We start from the raw sequence: 23,298 nt of genomic DNA, 5'->3' as shown, positions 1-23,298 counted from the left end.
AAATAGAGGGAGATGGAATGATACAAGGAAACTGGAGGAATCCGATAAAGCCCTTCGCAATGTCTTCTTTGTCTAAAACAAATACACCATGAGATCAAATCCGGGCAGCCTGGATACAAACACAATGTGTTGGCACACGGCGCGTTTACACTTTAGATCCGAAGGACCCATTCACTATCAGTTTGGCCTTCAGTCGCGCCTGTTGCGATAAACTGATGGTATTTCGTCTTTTTGTCGTTCCGTTTTCAGCTGATCAGACTCGTCCGCCTGGTGTGCCACGGCAGGCTGCAGATTTCCTCTGTATCGTAACCCCAACTTGTCGTCACTCACAGGACGAAGATTATGCGGAAAATTTTAATTGTTATCACTTCACTCACCCCAAAAGCTCGTCAACACTTTCGTTGTACAATAACAACGTACATCATCAACAGCGGATACCGGAAGTCTTCGGCGTATTGATAATATAACATTTAAACCTGTACAGTCAAAAGGCTATATTCTGGATCCGACCATCAGATGCGAGATGCATCAGAATCAACCTGGGGAGGTTAATATAGAGAAAATGGCAATTTATGAACCAACTATCTCTTATTACAAATCATCAAACTCAGGGATATAGAAATCATCGGATTAATGGTGGGCGCTAGAGGGACCATAACTAAACAATTCGTGTCATTATCATAAATTTGGAGTCCCAACAACTATAAAGGAAATTTCTATGATAGCTTTGAAGGGTGCTCTGCAGATTTTACGGCGACACTTGTACTTCAATTCAAATTACAGTTGAATTTTCTCATTCTATTTTATTATTTTATTTTACTGCAAAGTTTCATTATTTTAATGATAAAACTTAATCCACTGTAAATTTCAGTTCATTGTAAACAAATTTCTTGTAAGATATTTTTAATGTCACACCTTAAATGTTACTGTTTAACATTCTTTGTCTTTGGCAACCTCACCAAGTTGAGGAAGATTAGATATTATTATTATTATTATTATTATTATTATTATTATTATTATTATTATTATTATAATCATTATTATTATTGGTTACGGACTGGAAGGTCCGGGGTTCGATCCCAGGTGGTGACAGGATTTTTTCTCGTTGCCAAACTTTCAGAACGGCCCCAAGGTTCACTCAGCCTCCTATAAAATTGAGTACCGGGTCTTTCCCGGGGGTAAAAGGCGGTCAGAGCGTGGTGCCGACCACACCACCTCATTCTAGTGCCGAGGTCATGGAAAGCATGGGGCTCTACCTCCATGCCCCCCAAGTGCCTACATGGCATGTTACGGTGATACCTTTACCTTACCTTTATTATTATTATTATTATTATTATTATTATTATTATTATTATTATTATCATCAGTTGTCTTTATTACTTTGTCTATTTTTAAGCGCATGTTGACTGGATAAATATAAAGTAACGATTGTGCAGCGATTCAGTCTGCCCTCGGCGAAAATATGACGTAAGTAAATAACACACCGATATATTACAATCGTAGGTAGGATTTATGTAGATGCAGTCTTAGAATACACTGCAAATTACAAGAAATGTGATTACTTCTGTGGACTTACTTGAAGGTTTTTTAGACACTAAAATTAATTTTCACAGTTTCGCAAACATACTATGCCTTAAACAGCAGGTTCAATTTATCTTTCGCAAACGTGCCTTCACCTTTAGAGTTTTGATGAAAAACACGGACGCTCGGTTAATATAAGAAGAATTGAGACTCAACGCTTCCTATAGTTTCACTCTCCAATATACGGGATCAGAAATGACACGCGTACAGTGTTGCACCAGTTCGCCGAACCGCTTGTTAAATTTGTCGCAGTGCGTAGAACCACTTGTTAAACTTTTAAGTTTAAGAAATTAGCTCTTTCACAGAAAGGGAGAGATTAATTGAACACGAAATTCTCCAGCTTTTCACATCACAAAAAAATATAATGTAAAAATAAACGACATATAGCTCGAAGTGAAACATTCGATCGAGTTATTTGTATTTATTTATTTATATTATTATTATCATTATCATTATTATTATTATTATTATTATTATTATTATTATTATTATTATTATTATTATTTTAGTTGGATGATCTGAGGGGAGAAGTCCTATGGTGAGGCCAAGGCGTAGATGCGAGGATAATATTAAAATGTATTTAAGGGAGATAGGATATGATGCAAGGACTGGATTAATAGTGGTCAGGATAGGAACCGATGGCGGGCTTATGTGAGGGTGGCAGTGAACATCCGGGTTCCTTAAAAGCCACTTGTAAATTATTATTATTATTATTATTATTATTATTGTTGTTGTTGTGGTAGTGATATTAAACAAACCTAGCGCCCAGCCATGTCCTGCTTTTAGGACTGTGTCATACGTCTAGCCAGGCATTTGTACAAAATCAGAAATTGTCCTGCTTTTCCCTCGCGTCAATTGGTGTACCGAAGAGGGAACCCGCCTGTCTAGAATCCATTAGAGACAAACAAATTTAGTCATCAGAGAAGTGCCAACAATCAGGAAACTAAACAAGCTATAAGTTATTTATAATGTGTACAATTAAATAATTTATTCAATGATTATTAACAGTAATGTATTTATACTGACACTAAGAATTTACCTCACTGTATATAATATTCAAAACGACGTTACGTCACGTGTCACGTTATCATGTCCTGCTTTTGTGAAAACCTTGCTTTTTTCAGATAGAATGCTCTGCTTTTCATGTTTCTAATCTCGTAACCCTAAATAAACTTGATGTAACAGAGAGTGTAAGTGCATGTGCAAATATGCATTTTCGATTTTGGAAACAATTTGTCAATGTGGTCATACAATATTCAACGTCAATTGGTGTTGTGAATATGTAGACCAACTCCCCTTCTAGTGATACAAGCCAGTTTATAATTTAGTGTGAAACATTGCAATCAGCGGCTTATTATTAGCTTATTTAATAAACAGTATTTGATATTAAAATTATGTATAATTTACGGTTATGAACGAAAAGAACCCGATGTTAAACAATTTGAACTACAATCTTCGTATTTTCATTTTTCTCAATGTCGACTGCCTACAGTCTTTCTGTTTTCTAAGGTGAAATCCGCGTCGCTTTGCATTCTGGACCTAGAAAATAATGGAATATAGCCTATTGCATAATTGAAAAAAATATATATTAGTAGTTTCGTTTGAGGGTTACTGAGATATTGTAATATGTAAATTCATATTAAATTTCAACATTTTTCCTCAAAATAATATGTGCCATGACACATATAGTAGGTTGTGTGATTCACTTCACTCTAACCGTCCACGTTCAGGTCCCGTCACTTCTCGAAAAATACCAGACGGTCCGTGACGTAGAAGGCCAAGGCCTGACTGTGCGTGAGGTCAGAAAATGGAGAAGACGTAGCATGTTTTAAAACAGAATGTATTTTTGACAGCATATTGCTAAATTTAATAGGAAACTACAAATAATTTTTTAGTTATATATTCCATTACTTTCTAGGTCCAGAATGCATAACAGTGAGCCCTTGGGTTTCGTTAGCTGCCGCGAACGAGAATTTCTCTTTCTCTTCGTGCAGCTGGCTAGCGTTTAGGTTTTGCACAATCCTGATGCACGCAACACGCTGCGTCGCGGTCTTGGGCATGAAACAAAAAGTTTGCGGTCAGTGCAGCGCTAGAAACACCCGGAAGTCAAAGAGCACCACGCTGAAAAAGACGCAACGACAGTCCACCCAGCATCCTAAGAAAACGACAGAAGCGTTTCAGTGACTATGAAGATCGTCCGGAAGCACGTGCAGCGTGGAAATGAATAACAGCGAGGCAAGATGTCCTTTATCTTATAGTTTATAGTCGGCTCCATGCAAAAAATTAATCTCGTTCTTAAGACTGTGTACAATGTAGACATATCCATTATTTTACCGGAAAGAAAAAACAATCGAAAATTTTTGCGCCCTTCCGTAAACATTTTCCACTTGGTCAGATTTACTCAAAACAAAATTTCATCTCCATAGGATGACATTTACTCGTGCCGACTTGAGCGCTAAATTTGAATGTTAGAAATTCTAGGTCTTGCAGTGTAAAAGCTATTGATGAATGTATAATATATAATTTTTTATTAAATAATTGCCCATCCAACTCTTCACAAAGACGAATACATATCTTTTCCAAGTGTAGATTCTCTGTATTCAAATTTGTTGCCATTTTGATTTTGAATAGTACATGTACTTCATCATCAAACAGCGATAAGACAGACAACTCTTCTGATAAATACCACATAATGCTGACTATTTTTTTTTTACTGCTGCTTTTGAATTTGTGGAATTTATTTTTATATGATTTCGGAACTTTTAAGACGTAGAGATCTTGATCAGGAGCTTTTACAGCTGCAGCCACGGCACGCTGACTGCCTTACTGATCTACACCCACACTGTTCCGGGTTGCTTGGTGACGCAGAACCTTATTTATAACATGATCAAATCCGGTGTAGGATCTCAATTTTGTATTGTTAAATGTAGTACAGTATTCTGGAACTTTCCTGGCATAAATCATTTTAGAACACAAAAGTGCGTGAATAACGCGAGTAAATACGGTATTTGTTTACAGCCTGAAGCTCAGAAATCACTTTTAAAGGTGGGTTAACTTCGTTTTCTTACACCGTAATTAAAGAAGCCACTATCCGAGCACAGAATGGCTGGATTGTTCCTCTAGGAACGTGTGTGACCAAAATACAGCAGTTTATTTTATAGAAGAAAATCAGAACGAGCAGCCATTAAAAGTGTTATGATTGGCTGCGTGAGACGCATTCTATTTCAGGGACGTCGAAGTAAAATTGCCAACGATCGTAAAGTTGTAGCATAGTTGACGGAGGGAAATCTCGCCTTCCATCACTGAACTATATCCTCATCTGTAATCTCGTCACAGCCGTGGCCTCCAGTCCTTTTGGTCCAGGGAAAGTACTTCGCAGTGCTCGCTTCCATTGAATACTAGCAGCCTATTTCACGCGAAGAACTTATTGCAGTATTAAACCATGTCTCTTCGGATCGCACACCCTGCCACTTGAGGGTCCGATATATAGTGGGGCTCACATTAGATTATTTCCTTAAGAAGGTAATATACGTGCGGCTCATGACAGGAATAACTTGGCTGTTAGACCAAACTGCGCATGCGCGGATTTGGTTAATGAAAAATCAAACCTAACCTTCGTAAATGCAAGATTTGTAACCAGAGTACGAAGGGAACTTTTTTATTTGATCTGGAATGTGCACGCGAAAATAAATCCAGATAAGGATCACGCTGACACTGCATGAGAAGTCCGCGCATGAGCAGTTTGTTCTCACAGCCAAGTTCCTGTTGCGAGCCCCTCCTATTAATATGACCGTCTTTTCAATATTGCGAACTGTTACTAGATAAAATGACAATGCTATTTACTGAAACAATGGTACTAATTATATTATTATTCTTTGTGGTTCATTGCTTGTGCTAATATTAAAAGTAGTTTGCCTGAAAACATGAAATTGACTAACAGTTCACGATTCATGAGACATAACCCAAAAATGTATTCTGTTTGAACACATGAAATAATAAGATATTAGCACTAAATTCGAAAACCGAATACCGCTCTACTCGTTAGCAACTGTCATTTCACGAACGTTGGCAGTTTATTGAACGGCAGACGATACTGTAAGAGTAACGTAACAGTTAGAAAGAAACTTGCAGTTGTCAGTACCGAAATTCGAAACAAAGTTGGCGAAAGAAAATTCAACCTGACAACTAGCAAATCACTGCAAAATCCATGACATAATATGTAGTAATATATCCGCCGAGTTAGCTCTGTGGTAACGTGTCTCCCTCCAGACTAGCCGGCCCGGATTTGATTCCCGGAGGAGTCAGAAACTTTCATGTAAAATTTCTACCTCGGGACTAGAAGAGATGGCGGTGCGCAGCTTCTAATCACTAGATTGTGCGCCAAAATCCCAAATCTCTCAGCAGTGCATATGCAGAGAAGGCATATGTCACTTGACAGTGATTCGTCCGTCGGATGGGCTTGTGACACAGGAACATCAGCTGACCTCAAGATGTCCAGAATTGGAAAATTATGCTGTGGATTAATTAAGCATGGCTGGGATGACGCAGGCCTTCCTTATGCATAAATCATATTTACAGTTACACAGAAACGTAGTTGTAGAGAACGTTAAATCCACAGAATAGCAAACATCATCGTTTTCCGACTCGTCATCATCTTCGGAGAAGAATAGTTGCCATAAAAACAACTGTACACCCCTGGCACAGTCGGTGCATATATGGAAATGCGAATTACCGGTTTCCCCCTCTTGTAGGAATCTAACAGTACAATAATGGCTGGCACGCTTCCTTATTGATTCTGCTAGGACAAAAGAGTGAGTTACTCGACCCAAACTCAATTAACTCAGCTAACTTCGTTGTAAGGAACCCAGTGTCCTACATCCCAACCCCACGGGTGCGGGCGGTTCATTCACCGCGATGACCTGGGTCACTGGTCCACAGGAGGCTAAAACCGAAAGTTTTAACAGAAATCGATCATCGTGGGGCTCTTTCATTTAGATTAGGCCTAATGATGGAGACTAGAATAAATGGCCTAGGTGACTCGGCTTGGAATTCACCGGGCTCGGGCCTTAAAGAAATGCAACGAATTATACGCCGATTAAAAATTAATACAGACATTTTAAAGCATACACGATTAGATTCCACCCGGCATCCCAGCAGACTACCGGTATCGTGAGTTGTTGTGTAGTTGGACTTCGTGTTTCGTAACGGTATTAGTCTCGTCTCTCGCCGTCACAGACAACAGAGCACTGATCTGGGAGATCACTCTTTCCCATTGCTCACCTCTCTCGCGATGTTCCTGCTTTATCTGCTAATCTTATAATAATAATAATAATTTATTTTAGCTGGCAGAGTTAAGGGGTTTCGGAGCGGGCTGGGGCTATAGTTGTGAGCTAATCTTGGGTTTTGGGTGTGAGGCCGCCCTTACAGACCCTATTGGGTGCAGGCCTGCCAACTGACCTTGACCAGAGTGCCCCACTCTTTGCGCTACGTAAACTAAACTATAAAAAATATATTGCTGTAATAATAATACTTACTTACTTACAAATGGCTTTTAAGGAACCCGAAGGTTCATTGCCGCCCTCACATAAGCCCGCCAGCGGTCCCTATCCTGTGCAAGATTAATCCAGTCTCTATCATCATACCCCACCTCCCTCAAATCCATTTTAATATTATCCTCCCATCTACGTCTCGGCCTCCCTAAAGGTCTTTTTCCCTCCGGTCTCCCAACTAACACTCTATATGCATTTCTGGATTCGCCCATACGTGCTACATGCCCTGCCCATCTCAAACGTCTGGATTTCAAGTTCCTAATTATGTCAGGTGAAGAATACAATGCGTGCAGTTCTGTGTTGTGTAACTTTCTCCATTCTCCTGTAACTTCATCCCGCTTAGCCCCAAATATTTTCCTAAGCACCTTATTCTCAAACACCCTTAACCTATGTTCCTCTCTCAGAGTGAGAGTTCAAGTTTCACAGCCATATAGAACAACCGGTAATATAACTGTTTTATAAATTCTAACTTTCAGATTTTTGGACAGGAGACTGGATGATAAGAGCTTCTCAACCGAATAATAACAGGCATTTCCCATATTTATTCTGCGTTTAATTTCCTCCCGAGTGTCATTTACATTTGTTACTGTTGCTCCAAGATATTTGAATTTTTCCACCTCTTCGAAGGATAAATCTCCAATATTTATATTTCCATTTCGTACAATATTCCCGTCACGAGACATAATCATATACTTTGTCTTTTCGGGATTTACTTCCAAACCGATCGCTTTACTTGCTTCAAGTAAAATTTCCGTGTTTTCCCTAACCGTTTGTGTATTTTCTCCTAACATATTCACGTCATCTGCATAGACAAGAAGCTGATGCAGCCCGTTCAATTCCAAACCCTGCCTGTTATCCTGAACTTTCCTAATGGCATATTCTAAAGCGAAGTTAAAAAGTAAAGGTGATAGTGCATCTCCCTGCTTTAGCCCGCAGTGAATTGGAAAAGGATCAGATAGAAACTGACCTATACGGACTCTGCTGTATGTTTCACTGAGACACATTTTAATTAATCGAACTAGTTTCTTGGGAATACCAAATTCAATAAGAATATCATATAATACTTCCCTCTTAACCGAGTCATATGCCTTTTTGAAATCTATGAATAACTGATGTACTGTACCCTTATACTCCCATTTTTTCTCCATTATCTGCCGAATACAAAAAATCTGATCAATAGTCGATCTATTACGCCGAAAACCGCACTGATGATCCCCAATAATTTCATCTACGTACGGAGTTAATCTCCTCAAAAGAATATTGGACAAAATTTTGCTGTAATAATAATAATAATAATAATAATAATAATAATAATAATAATAATAATAATAATAATAATTTATTTTAGCTGGCAGAGTTAAGGGGTTTCGGAGCGGGCTGGGGCTATAGTTGTGAGCTAATCTTGGGTTTTGGGTGTGAGGCCGCCCTTACAGACCCTATTGGGTGCAGGCCTGCCAACTGACCTTGACCCAGAGTGCCCCACTCTTTGCGCTACGTAAACTAAACTATAAAAAATATATTGCTGTAATAATAATAATAATAATAATAATAATAATAATAATAATAATAATAGGATGCGTTGTGAGTACAGTTCCTGCCGATCATGTGGTCGGCCACACTTTGCTCTCAGATATCGAAGCTCACGTCAGTACCAGCCTGAAGCAGTCTCTACCGAGAACCAAAGGCGACGCACTCATCCAGGATCCAACAGAGCTCTGACAAATTTCAGCATGCTGTTCTAAACTGACTGTCAGTTTGAAATATCAAAATAACACAGGGTGTAGTATGAAGAATGCAGTTCATTGGCATGTCAATATTTTTTTTTTTCAATGGCGCACTTCAAGTGATCCCCAAGATATCTTATTGTTTGTTGCAATATTATCCGGACACGTTGCATCTAACGAGTTTGGCAGAACTGTAAAATGAAATGAGAGCAGCAACAATTAAACGTTGTCCAGCCCTGCATGAACGGGCAATGCGTAACGAAGAAGCAATTTCTGTGGATTTGATAAAGCCTGATCTACAAGTATTTAACTTCAGCCATGCGGAGAATTTATCGTGGAGAATAAAAACAATACAACGTTACTTCAGAATTCAGGATGATAAATCATCTGTTACTATGTTTTTCTAATGACGGGTACTTGTCTGTTAGTCGCTCACCCATACGAAGCCAGTTGTGTAGTCCAAGTTACCGACGGAGGCGTTGCCCAGGGTGCGCCATAGGAGGCTGGTCTACGCTACACCCGCGTTGGTGTGACGATGGAGATTTGTTTTCTGTGTGAATATCTCAAAGAAAGGCTGTTTCGAACCAGAGCACACTGTATTCAGGATGTGAAGAACAAGATACTGGCAGAAGCCTCTGGCTTGTTGTAACATGTCATGAACAAGATTGAAAGAAACCGTGTCCACACCTGTGCGAAACCAGGTGGCCCGGGTTCGAATCCCGGTCGGGGCAAGTTACCTGGTTGAGGTTTTTTCCAGGGTTTTCCCTCAACCCAATACGAAGAAATGCTGGGTAACTTTCGGTGCTGGACCCCGGACTCATTTCACGTTCATTTCATTCAAACGCTAAATAACCTAGATGTTGATAAAGCGTCTTAAAATAACCCAATAAAAAAAGAAAGAAACCGTAAAGTACCGAGCGGATCACATGAAATGATTGTGTTATTAAGCAAAATAATAACATGCCAAGAAATAGCGTTGTTCAAGCCACTACTACAGGAATCGTGTTTTATCCTACCAGAAGCCTCGCCAAGACATGTCTCGCCTTCTGAATGTCTCAGTCGGATTTGGGAAAGTCGGAACTTATCAACTGTATCAGTATGTTCGTAGTGGTCACAATAAAATTGTAAACGGAAGTGATATTAAACCAGAATGAAGAGGAATTACAACCAACTTGTAATAGACGCAATGAACATTCACAGGCGCTGGAAAAACGACGGTCACTTTCGCTTAACATAAATTGGCCATGCCCTTGGCATTCACCTTCTGTCTCGCAGGCGAGGTCGTTGACTTGGGCGGCGATGTTACTGTCCGCGGACCGCACCTTCACAAGCACGTTGTAACAACAGAACGAAACATTTCCTTTAGGTAGAAATATGACGACAGCATCAACAGTTCTATTTCCACAAGATATTAAAAAATGACAAACGGTCTTGAAAGGAAGGGAAAATTAGTAGTAGTTACAGGGGTAGTAGTAGCTGTTTTATCTAATTACGCTTTCAAAGGCAAACGACACGGATTTCCCAGATTTACCGAAGCCATGCCGAGGATATTTTTGCTCTTTGTCCTTCGAGCTTATTCAAGCGTTTAAAATAGCGCAGTGTCTAGCTCAACATTATTCGCTTATCAAGGACTGCTCGTAAGAGGTAATCGGTGTTACTGCTTATACCGAAAATCTGGCGAAACTTCGATATCCTCCCACACCGCACACGGGAGACAAAACATACCTGAAAATAACCTCACGATGTGATCACTGCGAAAGTTATACTGTATTAGTTACATACTCATTGAGTAACAGTTCCGTATAGTACACAACACTGCATACTGGATAATTAGAAATTAGCTTTTGGGCATCCCAAACCCAGCGAGTCTTATATTACACTGTCCTGCAGCAGCAATGATGTTTCGGGATGAATGCGTGTTCTTAAACTGATTTTTTCGCGCTGAGTTCAACGGTGCAATCAGTTTTTTCCTATCACGTTACGTTTTCGATAAAATCAAGAATTTATGTTTCATAAAAGTTCCGTTTATATGCCATAGAAGAGCATGGAGAGTATCTAGTGTTAAAATGTGATTAAACCTTTGTATGTAGTCTACAACAATAATTCCACTATTTTTTGTTTCACAGGTGGTAACACCGAAAGGAGTGAACATCGAGTTCCTAGTGCTGAACTGAACGGTGTATTCAGACAACAATGTCTTCACGTGGCTGCGAAACGACCCACGTATGTGGAAAGTACATGTTGTGTAAACAAAGCTATTCGTCAAAGAAGCCGAAGTCATGACAGCAATAGATATTTCAGTCATGGCAACCTAATAAAATATCAAATGAAACTATGACGTAATTAAATTATTAAAATACGATCTTTTAGGCATGCAGATACGTATTCACGCATAAAATTATATTCCGAGTATTTGTGGGTATTTCCAGTTCTGTTTCTATGGTGCTGTTACCCTGCTGAACTTTTCAAGGTGGTCTTTACTGTTGGGTTTGTGTTCCTCTGTGTCTGTACAAAGGCTTCTTTTTTTATACATTCACAAGCAAGGAGAATCGATCATCGAAAATAGTCAGTCAGGTACAATAACATCAATATTACAACGTTAGCACAGTGAAGTCGTTATTTATTAACTTAATAGTTAATCAATGATGAAAGAAGAAGAAAAAATAGAAATACATTAAGATAGTAATTTTCATTATTTCAGAATGTGTAGCAGTGCCTGATTACCACTGAATAATGTTGTGAAATTCCTGACACCAGTAGGAATACATTTTTTTTATTTGTGATGCATAGTTAAATACAGTGTTAATATAATACATTATAATCGAAATATTTGAGCTCTGAAACTAAACGTCCATATTTCTTTAATATGTCTTATTGAATATTTTAAATACAGGTTTGACTGCATGTCGGTGAATTTTGAAATGTATTTTGTGTTTACAACTACCACCATTTTCAGTCAAGTTATCAATTTTATTGCAGAAGCGCTGTTTACTTATTTATGTTGTTGGTTACTGCTTTGTTAAGGTAATGTTCAGCAATGCCTTAAAAATAACATTTGAAAACTTCATGTCTTCTAGGGTAATGTTCCCCAAGCATTCGGCTTAATTCAATCTAACCACTAATATTTTACGATTCGTTTTTGATTTTCAGATAAATCTATTCAAGATAATAAATTTATTCAAATGCTCAATCATATGATTTATCAATTTGCAAATTTATTATTTGCTAATAAACTACATCTTGAAAAAGATATTCATGAACGTTTTCGCCTGTACGACATCATCAGATGTTCAAAAGTTTGGCAAAATCTAAACATAAGTCCATTAAGTTGTACACAGTACAGTTTTTAAGAATCATTATAGTACAACACAAATTGTCAATTACATCAACATATTTGATTAATCATAAATTTATTTAAAAATACATATATATGTTACAGAATTCAAGGATTTTATGAACAGTCACTATAGAAGATTCTACAAATGTATTGCATATAACGCATACCATTTAACTTCATCAGTAATAGTTTGCATAACACCAAGTGATCTGTCTTAAATAGACATAAATACATATTTTATATTCTCATCAATTTTAACAATTTTATTAATACAATAAGTGACATCTAACAAAAAATGTAACACGAGTTATAGCTATTTATTAATATTCACATTTTATTAATTTTCATTTAATTTTTCGGCAAAACAAATTAGACCCGAGCATTATGCTCATTTCGGGTATCTATTCATATGTATTCAATTCAAATGTAAATTGTAAATAAATTTGAATTTAAATTTAACCCTTTTCCATTATAAGTTTTTCATTACATAAAACCCATGATTGATCATTCAACCACTGTTATGCATATTACTGTGTACAACTTAATGGGCTTACGTTTAGATTTTGTCAAACTTTTGAACATCTGATGATGCCGTACAGGCGAAAACGTTCATGAATATCTTTTTCAAGATGTATTAGCAAATAATGAATTTGCAAATTGATAAATCATATGATTGAGCATTTGAATAAATTTATTATCTTAACCACTAATAGTGCGAAATTGGACAGTCCGTTGTTTTACAACCTTGTTCGTGTACTGCTTAACGTTCAGTACGTCAAATGAGTTAGTGATAAAGACCGACAAACGAAGTTTGAGCATAAAGAAATAGAGCGGTTCGATTTTGTTAAAAAAAATTGAGCTTCAAGTTCTTACCAGCGCATTGAACAATTTTAAGGTGGCTTGATAGAAATAATGATACTATTCAGCCTCGGTGCCTTCTGGGTAATGCTGACGTGAACTGCTGATTAGGTTGGCCGCAACACACGATCACAGCAGCAAATTCGTCCGTTGTCACTTTATTATCTGCAAGGGACATTTCCCCTGCTGCTACAGTAGGAGTTCTGTACAGGTCACGGAGATTTGTAGCATTTTAAAATAGATAATTTTCTTCCAGAATGCTTCCTGTGGACCCACACCATCTCTCGTTCTCCCCAGATTAGTATTCCATCCTCTGTCTGTGCACCACACGTTGTACGACGCACGCTTGAATTCCTCAATGTTGCATCGAGTAACATCGGTTCCTTCCACTGCCAAGGAAAGGATCGTCTTCCAGGCATGCCAAACCCAAAAATCTTGGCGAGAGGACCCTCCGTTGTACCGTTAACTAAGAGCTTCATCCCGAGGCCATTGCTGTGAACTACGCAAAAAATTCCCTGAATGGACTGGCCGAGATTCGAACGGTGAGATCGCGCACACCACGTAGCAGCTGGGCTATAAACCAGAATGCGACGGTAAATGTGGAATGAATTAATGTCTATTTGTGTTTCAATGAGCAGCAGCAGCAGCAGCAGCAGCAGTAGTAGTAGTAGTAGTAAAAATCTGCAATATAGTTATCATTAGAGTTTGTGCTGACAGGCACTAAAAATTCAAAATAAGAAAGCAAACGGCACGAATAATTTAAGAAGAGAAACTACAATTAATCGCTGGATATCTATTCACCCACCCACCCACCCACCCACTCACTCACCCACCCATCCATCCATCTTCCAGTTTTTTCGTATTTTCAATTCAATGTATATATTTCATTAAATTTATGTAGGCCTACATATTGCTTTGCGCGTTAAAAGTCAATTACACATAATATCGTAAGTTTATAATCAGAACTGTAATGATTAGGACTAGAGCAGCCCCATTATGCTTTTTTTTTTTGTCAATTATGCTTTATTTTCATTTGTGTTTAACATACATAATGGAACACATATATTCTAAATATCTTATCTATCTTTTAATTATTCTTAAGAATTCTATGAATAAAAGGATTTTTTATACCTGTAAACTTAAATCAAATGCAGTATTGAAATGTCATTTGATCACTTATACATGTACACATTGCAGTAATAACAAAACAATGCTTAAAAATGAAAGATTGAGTCACTATGTCGCTCTCAGCACAAAGATGCAATACAGGTAGACTGTAAAAGCTGAGGTGCAACCGCAGCCAGTCGTCTGCCAGCAGAAGCATGTGTGGTGCACTGTCTGATAATCAGACATAGAGATTTTGGGCCCGATAGAATAAGTTTAGGCAGCTTTGTCACCTTTATTTTATTTCAAGGAGTGCAGTTCGGTGTTCAAATAAGCCACCGAACTGCACTCCTTGAAATAAAATAAGGTATACATGAAACCAAGTCCAGTCCAGTCTGCTGGTGCCGTACAGTGACGTTCCAAAGAAAGACAACTAATTTATCAAACATTGAAATAAAATGAATGTTAAAGGAGAAAAATTCTGTAGGACCAAAAAATTAATCTTTACGTACCGGTAGATTAAAATAAAAAACCTATAATGCGAAATTTTCAAAATAAATAAATATGCACTTCCTTTCGACTTCTTTCATAAGCACATGTGCAATACATGATATCCCCACAATACATGCAATATAAATTATCCAATATATTCACAATATATACAATATATTTACAATACAATGTAATGAGAATTTATGTTCTGTTCAACTTGTTTATTTTCCAGCTTTCTCTTCTAGAATACTATTTGAACTGTTACAATGTACTACAACACACATTCTCAAGGTCTCGAAACTAAATTTTCTTCGGTAGTTGGCAAGACAAAGTTTATATTGGGAGAAGTTCCGCGCTACATCACGTGATGTAATTGGTGCAAAACACTAGGCCTAAGTTATTGAAATCTATCTTCGCTACCGCAGCAGTGTGTAGACTTCTTCCCTGCTAGCATGTCTTTTATGTTACAGAATATCGCATCTCCACTGTTTTTACACAAAACTGAGTTTAATCTCTGTTTAACACGATTACTAGCTGGTGTAGAGCATGCTTGATGAATTACTTTCGTCATCTCCTCAATTAATTTTAGAACTTCAGGCATTTCAAGAGGTTTAATTGTTTTAGGTACAATAGGAAAATTATGTTCTATGAAATCCAAATTACTCTTCAAGGTCGTCAATGCAGGGATTTTACAGGCTGTAGAGGTAGAGGAATAGTCGATGCAATTTCTTTGAATGTTAGCATTCGTGAAGGAGATTTCAAAATATTACTTTGTTGTTACCTCTTATATCTGCACCCTCCAAGTTGTAAGAATAAGTAAATAAAATATAAAATGAAGTACATATGGGAATTATAATACAGCCACACATATACTTGACAATTACTTGTTTCTGTATATTTTTGTGGCGTAGTAACAATATTTTCAACTGATTAAAATGAGGAATGCTGGTTTGTATTAAGAAATCAGGAGGAGCGACATGGCGCAGACTGTTCCATTCTGCATGTTGTAGTGTACAACTAGCGGTGTAATGATCATTAATTTTCGCTTTTTAACGTGTCAATTGATATAAACACTTGTGTACTTTCCAAACATTCTGTAGATCACTGGCTAATTTTCTATAATAAAATTTGTCACTCCAACGTTGTGAGATGGACAGTAACGTTGGAGAGTGTGGGTGGAGGGGAAACGGTTTTTTTTATTTTATTGGATTATTTTACGACGCTGTATCAACATCTAGGTTATTTAGCGTCTGAATGAAATGAAGGTGATAATGCCGGTGAAATGAGTCCGGGGTCCAGCACCGAAAGTTACCCAGCAGAGGGGAAACGTCTATCAACCAAACTGAAATGGGGAGTACACTGTGTAGACCTAATTACACATATGCTACTGGTACTGTTGGGTTGATCGCAAGTTTTAATGGCTACTTCAACTAAGACGCATTTTAAGTTATCCTGTATGTTACAAACTATAATCAAATCTAAAGAATATTACTTCAAATACCAAATTTGAACACTTCACGCATTACCGTTGAAACTGCTGTGAGCAGCTCAGTAAAGAACCGTTAGAGTCTAGCCTGCATGTGGTCACAAAAACGAAACGATAGCCTACTTCTGAAACTATTGCGTAGGCCTATTGCATTAGAAGGGTTCTGGTTCATTGCACTACGGTATCCTAGAATAAGTATGGAAATTCTATGATTTTTACAAGTCTATTAGTATTTATGAAGATTTTAACATTGTTCAGTTTTCCCTACCCCCCCCCCCTTCGTCTACACTGATGTGATTCATCACACCATAAGGTACGGTTTTCCTTCAGTGGTAACTGAGAAGCGATTAATTAGCGTTTGAATTAGGAAGGACGCGGATCGTGGCCCTTTCAATTGGAACTATTCGTCCACTTGCCTGGAGAGACTTGGAAATCCACTAAAACTCAAGTCACGCCCCTAGGATCGAATCCCAATCTTCCGATCATCATCATCATCGTCAATCTGTAAAGAATATCCTCACCATGATTTAATGTGACGAGCCGCCACTGATAATGAAACACTTTTTAAAACTAGCCTATTTTATTATACACCAGTTTCTAGGTTCGAATCGAATCTAGGTTCACAGCCGCTGCTCACGAGGCTGTTGTAATTCTTATGAAAACAGGCATACAGATTACGGATGCACTTCGTATAACGGGACATTCCGCTCGAGCAACACGTCTATCGTATCCATAAACAGCGCTAATAATAAGATTATGACTATTAAAAGTTTGATAATTTGTTTGTCCTTCGTATTTAGTAAATTTAAAATGACGGATTCGAACATTCGACTATTTCGTAACGTACGCCCTGAAAGAAAGCATGCTCCAGATAGGTGGGCTATGTGTATAACGTGTGAATTATATCGCGTTGCACTGTATTAACACTTAGAGATCGTGAAGTGTAATATTTTCATAGTGAAATGCTTTGAAACGAGGGCTATTCAAATGTTAAACAAACGCGCGATCTATCGAATAGCACTTTGAACTTCATACATGCAATAAATTCATGCGTTAAAGATGCATCTACACGGTTCAAGTTTTCTTTCAACTCTAAGCATTCAAGCAAGATTGATACTTAACATTAATTTATATATATATACACGCAGTGAAGATGACGTTCAAACGGCGCACCATGCACACACGAAATCTTCACGCATCTTAATTGAACGCGCGTTTTAAACGTGATTCTTTCAGTATTCTTCCCAGATTGGCTGCGGAAAATTGAACCGTGTACATGCAGCTTAAGTTGCCTTTTTCTTAACATTCGACGATTCTGAATTAAGGTACAACAAAAATGATGAAAATAAAGAATGATAGAAGATTACACCATAAATAAATGATTGACATTAATATGATGTTGATGTTCCAGTCACGAATGCTACCGACAAAGCACTACTATTAGAAAATTACTTGCATTCCAAAATGCACACGTGGAAACCCACGATATGCAGTGATGTCATCAATCTTGTGGAATTGCATGAAAAAAGTTCACTTCTACGAAGATTCTAAATGCAGTAGGCTAATCACGCGATAACAGCCAGTCCACGACACTATAAAAAAAAACTCGTTAGTTCGAAACCTGATCTTTAGTCAACCTGACATTGGCCCGCTTACGTCATTTAAGAACTGAACATCAGCTTCTTTATTAGAAGCGATGCGTTGCAAATCACAGTACAACTGATTGTGCTTCAGTACTCACTCTTGCAAGATGCTCGATCATTGTCTGACTGGATACCTCGCCGTGTCACTGTCGACTGCGCATGATCCCCTGCACAACTCTCCGCTCTGAGGTCGAAACACAACTGAATCAAAATTTAGTTTCGGAATACAGGTCAAAGACACCTGTCCAAAGAGCGTCAGCGTTGAAGAGATAACATACATCCTCTCCATGCGTATTCAGAGAGCAGTACAGCGGCTCATGCTTACAAGAGGTCCTGACGTCGATGCTGTTTTATGGCCTGGGAACCAATGCCGTCGTTACCTCGATGCCCTAGTTCTACTTAGTGAATGTCTACCGCACTTTGTGTACTTTCATTTCGATGTAACCTGTTGCGCGCATAAAAAATATATCAAGTTATATCCTGCAAATGGTGATAATTTCCAGAATCTCCCTTATTTTCAGTCTGAGAACCTGCCAACCGTAATTCTGCATTGAGCGGACATCATATAACCTCAATTACGCATTTTTTTTTTAATAAAGAAGAAATGCGCACAAGTGTGCATAGATAGGTTGTTTGTTAGTCTTCGGTGCTGAGTTCGGTCACTGCAGGACGTGGTACTTGTCACACCTTGCACCACAGAATTTACAGATACATTTTTACGCATTTTTATAAACCACACTGATTCTTGGCGTTGTCTGGAATCGTGTTAAAATTTATGACAGGCTACAGCGGTATTTGACGAACTCGTGTTCATATGCGACTATGGGATGGTTGTGAACACGAAGATTTGGTCGCGGGCTATTAAACTGATAAAATGGACACTTGCGACAAATCATCCCATCGGCCTGCAGTCGAAATAATTATGTGAAGTGATTTATTTATAGCAGTTCACCGAATTCTACTGTCTGTGAAAATAGTTGTTTGTATTTGTAACCTACATGTTTACACAAATCAGTAAATGTTAAATAAACTTACATAGTAAACATGTTGGTTCTTGTTGAAACCAAAGACATTGTAGTCTGTTTATACAGGTTATGTCTGCATTCGTCTTGTGTATATAGTTACTATTTAACAAATTTAGTTGAAACTGATAGTTTGGTATACGGTTTTGAACCATTATCTATAAAGGGATCTACCATTTTCAGTACGTAGTCATGACAATTTAGTTGGCATACGGCACTGGTAAAATGTGCCATCTTGTGCACGATTTTAATTAGCTATAAAGACTGTTTATAATTTTAGGTATAAAATAACTTTTCTTGGCAGTTATTACAACAGAAAACACCAATTTAGTACTTACCAGAAATTCAATTGCTGGCCACATTTCTCTGAAGATTGATATTATGTAGAAAATTCTTTACAGTCAAGTTGGAAACAAACTTGAGGTTCTAACGATCTAACCTAAAGAGCCCTTGTTGCTGCATTAAATCAATTCAAATCAAGCACAACTCAATTGATGAGAACACTTCTCGATTGGATTCGACCTTATGAGTAATCGATTACCGATCACGATGATAAAATTATGAACTCCGGGAGAGTCTTACGCAAAGAGTGTGTGAAAAAATACTGTAAATTGTTTCATTTAATAACGACGGAAAACTTGGACAGAAAATAGTTCACAAGTAAAATTAAAACGAAAATAGACATTAAGTACTACAGGAGGGAAAATGGAACTGCACATCACGAAGCGGGAACTCTACAATAAAACATTCAAATATCGGGAAATCCCGCCAAATCGGCTAATTCCTTTCGAATGTCTTTAGCTGCGTCAATTCGTCTTAATACACAATTTTATGGTCCATAGAAAAATATTGGTACCTGGCCACAATGTTCTGCAATTAAGAGCAGTTTCCCACTTTCTTTAATGCGACACGTTTAATTGTACCAACAGACTGTAACAACTCTGCTTCTATTCGGTCTTGGTATAGGGATAGGGCAGGGACGCAGAACTAGGAACAGAGGGAAAGAGTTTGTTCCCCTGTCCACAAAGCCGGACCCTTCAATAACGTATATGTGGCGTTCGGCAAGCACACTGAATACCCTACATATCTCTTCTCCCATACCCCACAATTACGCGAGGGTTGAAGGGGGGATGATTTACGTGTTCTGGCTTGTGACGTTCTGCCACAATTGTAGCACAATTTTGCATACCTGGGATAGGGTAACCAAATTTCCAAATAAAAAACCGGGAGTTATTTTAAAATATTAAATACTACACTGTTTACAATAACTAGGCTATAATAATTATGCAAGTATATATTTTTTATTTTAGGTTATTTTACAACGCTTTATCAACATCTTAGGTTATTAATTAGCGTCTGAATGAGATGAAGATAATGCCGGTGAAATGAGTCCAGGGTCCAACACCAAAAGTTACCCAGCATTTGCTCATATTGGGTTGAAGGAAAACCCCTGAAAAACCTCAACCAGGTAACTTGCCCTGACCGGGAATCAAACCCAGGCCACCTGGTTTTGCGGCTAGACGTGCTGTTACTCCACAGGTGTGGACATGCAAGTATGTAATAGAGTAGCATGGATACTTGGGTTGTCATTGTTGACAATTTTTTATATTGCAACTAGTCTGGATTAATTAGGTTAACTTATCTGTTTAAAAATACTTCAGGTTAATTGGACCTTACATCATATCCATGTCACTGTATTCTAAACTTGTTTTATAACAAAATGTTTTGCCTTATATTATCTATTTTAATATTCTCCATGAACATCAACCGTACAATCTGCATCATATTTCTTTGATCAGTGAATTTGCTCTACAAGTGTTGGCCTTTTCTTCAGAAAACTATAAAGTTCATGCAAGACTTGTTTTTGAAGTGACATTTTGTGATTAAATGGCCATTCTGGTTTTAACTGAAAACTGATTCCTTTCGTCAGACCAAATTGAATTCATCAATGAAAACACTCTTTCCGATGATGCATTGATGCCAGGTATTCCTAACACAAAATTTACAATGTGAATTATGTTTGTGAAACTAATCTCTTTGTCCTTCACAATTTGTAATGCTTCAGTCCACCTCTCAGTAATTTTAACATCACATTTCTTCCAATGTTCACCGTTTGCTCCATATATGGTGATAGAATTATCAAAACCGTTTGATTGTCGATCTAAGCTCTGAGTTATCAATTATCGGATTGAATTCATTACGGTGTTGTTAACATTGCCCTGTGTAATGGTAAAAGAAAAAAATACTGTTTTCAATCCCAAACACTTCCTTGTGTCATTCTTGGAAACAAAAATGTTGCAACCTTCTTGCTGCCAATCTCATCCAGTACTTGTGAATGTTTTGAGTAATAGTCGACTGCAGGCAAGTCATGAGTCTGTGTAGTACGCTGACCACCTTTCTGCCTCACAGGTGGATGATCGGCATATCAGTAAAAGCAGACAAGATGGACACCTGACTCTCATCATTGACTGCAATGTTTGTTCTTTTGCTGGAACATCTGTATTTCCACTCTTAATTATGTGTTTATTTGAGGATAAAGTACTAACACATTAAAATTTTCCCTTTTTATCAAGATATTTTCTACAAGAATTCGTTTCTTTATACCATGTTGATTGAAAAATCAGTTTAAGTCCCACACAAAGTATTGTTGTTGATAGTATTCTTCAGATGATTGAGTCAGGCTGTTCTGTATTTTTGCCTTGGACGTGTTAACCATGATCCTTAATCTTCTCATTGCAATATTTGAAAACAGACTGAAATTTTCATTAGATCTAAGTCTGTTTAAATCATCAACAATGGTTTCATCAGATTAGTAAGACATGCCATAGTATTTTTCTTCTCCTAGAAAGACTTGTTGAAGAGTTCAAAAACTTCAATTACCTGTGCCCCATCAACAAAAGATGTCACTTCATTCTCAAACACACTGAATAGCACTAACACTTCATACTTCATCAGAATGTCCTCCACGTGATCTTCGGTAGAACTGTCTCTTGTTTGATCCTGGCAGTATTTTCAACTGGTCCCCAGAATGCTTTCTCATGGATGAGAGTGAATGCAGATTTAATTTTTGTGTTAGAAGATAGGATTCTCAACTGATTGGTCCATTTCAGAGCACATTTTACTGTTCTAGATGAGCATCACAATTCACAATCAAACTAACCAAAGGCTGTTTGTCAATATAATGACAGACTGAACACCTTTATTGACCCCACTCGTATTTCCAACCTCATCATAAGCCAAGATCTGCTAACAGTAACTGTAGTCTTACGAGTGGCAGTGTGGCTTCACAGATGGCTACAGTAGTTTGCAAAATCCCACAAAACAGGGTTGGGATGCACTACCCTATTCAAATCACCTGAGTCCAATTAAAAACGTATTTTTTAATCTTTTTTACTGGGTAAATTAGTTTCCCTCGGAACTATTCTGCCGAAAAATTATTGGGGCGACAGGGCCATGTCCCCACCAGCCATGATGTCCATGACAGTTACAATATCAGGAGTCTCGCAAGATGTTTTAGTTTTAAATATCATACTATCTTCAAACAAACTTTCCAGTAAGTCTTGTGTTCATCAATAAGAAGTAGCTCAAATCAAATTATGCACCACTGCTTTTATATCAAAGCAATACCTACCACAAAGCTGCTGAAAGAATTCACCTTCTCTACACACTTTTAAATAAAATATTATTCTTTAACACTGCGTCGAGAAACAGTAACACGAAGTAATGAACCTCAAATCTCAGTTCCTTCAGCAACCAGCATCCAAAATTAAAATTAGACAATAATTGCTACCAGGAAGTCAAAAGGAGGATAGCAATCGCAAAAGGAGCATTGTCTGTGGAGCTCTAAAAAAAAAGGAACTAAGGAAAAGACTGGTAAAGTGCTTTGTATGGAATGTGGCATTCTATGGACATTATGGAAGTATTTGAAATGTGAATACATATAGAGAAGAATGAAACGTGTTAAAATGTATGGAGAAATTCGGGTTTTACTTTTTTTTTTTTTCTGATTGTGTATAATCTTTAATTTTTTATTTAAGTCCAATTTCTGTTTTGTAATTTGTACAGACGAAATAAGAAATGAACCTGTGCTAGAAAGAATAATGTTGAAATTCGTCAGGAAGAGAAAAAGAAATTAGCCAGGATGCACCGAAAGAAATGGTGAATGGGAAAGAAGAAAATATCATGTAATAGACAACATTAAAATATGTGAAGATGAAGAGGAAGGCAGAAAATAGGAATGACTGGAGAATGGTGAATTTGCAGTGAAGGATCTGTCCTATTAATGAATGAGTTAACGACAATTTTGGTTTACTGTTCGAGTCATATATGACACGAGATGCAGAATGACCTCCTGTCTGCTGGAAAGTATGCAACCCACTCTGCAGGTGTTTCATGGTTAATTCTAACACTGGGGTTCCTAAGTTTTATGACTATGTAGGATGCTTCTACATTTACAACATGATGCAAATACCCAAAAAATCTCGTAGCATGCTCAAGACAGA

The 23,298-nt window shown here is 37.7% G+C and overlaps 1 protein-coding gene across 2 annotated transcripts in view; it reads right to left on the bottom strand.

The window, feature by feature from the left end:
- LOC138713039 (uncharacterized) overlaps positions 1 to 19,255 on the bottom strand; it is a 55,075-nt gene extending 35,820 nt beyond the window's left edge. The window contains exon 1 of one of the 2 annotated variants that reach the window (XM_069844749.1): positions 19,135 to 19,255. In XM_069844749.1, coding sequence (XP_069700850.1) covers positions 19,135 to 19,158 — 24 coding nt within the window. In that variant the 5' untranslated portion in view covers positions 19,159 to 19,255. Of the gene's footprint in view, positions 1 to 17,872; positions 18,031 to 19,134 lie in introns of those variants that run through there. The other variant, XM_069844750.1, reaches the window with a different exon arrangement.
- Between the last annotated feature and the right edge of the window lie 4,043 nt (positions 19,256 to 23,298).

Source organism: Periplaneta americana, chromosome 14 (assembly GCF_040183065.1).
Source record: "Periplaneta americana isolate PAMFEO1 chromosome 14, P.americana_PAMFEO1_priV1, whole genome shotgun sequence".
Taxonomy (NCBI): Eukaryota; Metazoa; Arthropoda; class Insecta; order Blattodea; family Blattidae; genus Periplaneta; species Periplaneta americana.
Note: the sequence above shows the minus strand (reverse complement) of the source record. Positions and strands in the feature narration are given on the sequence as shown.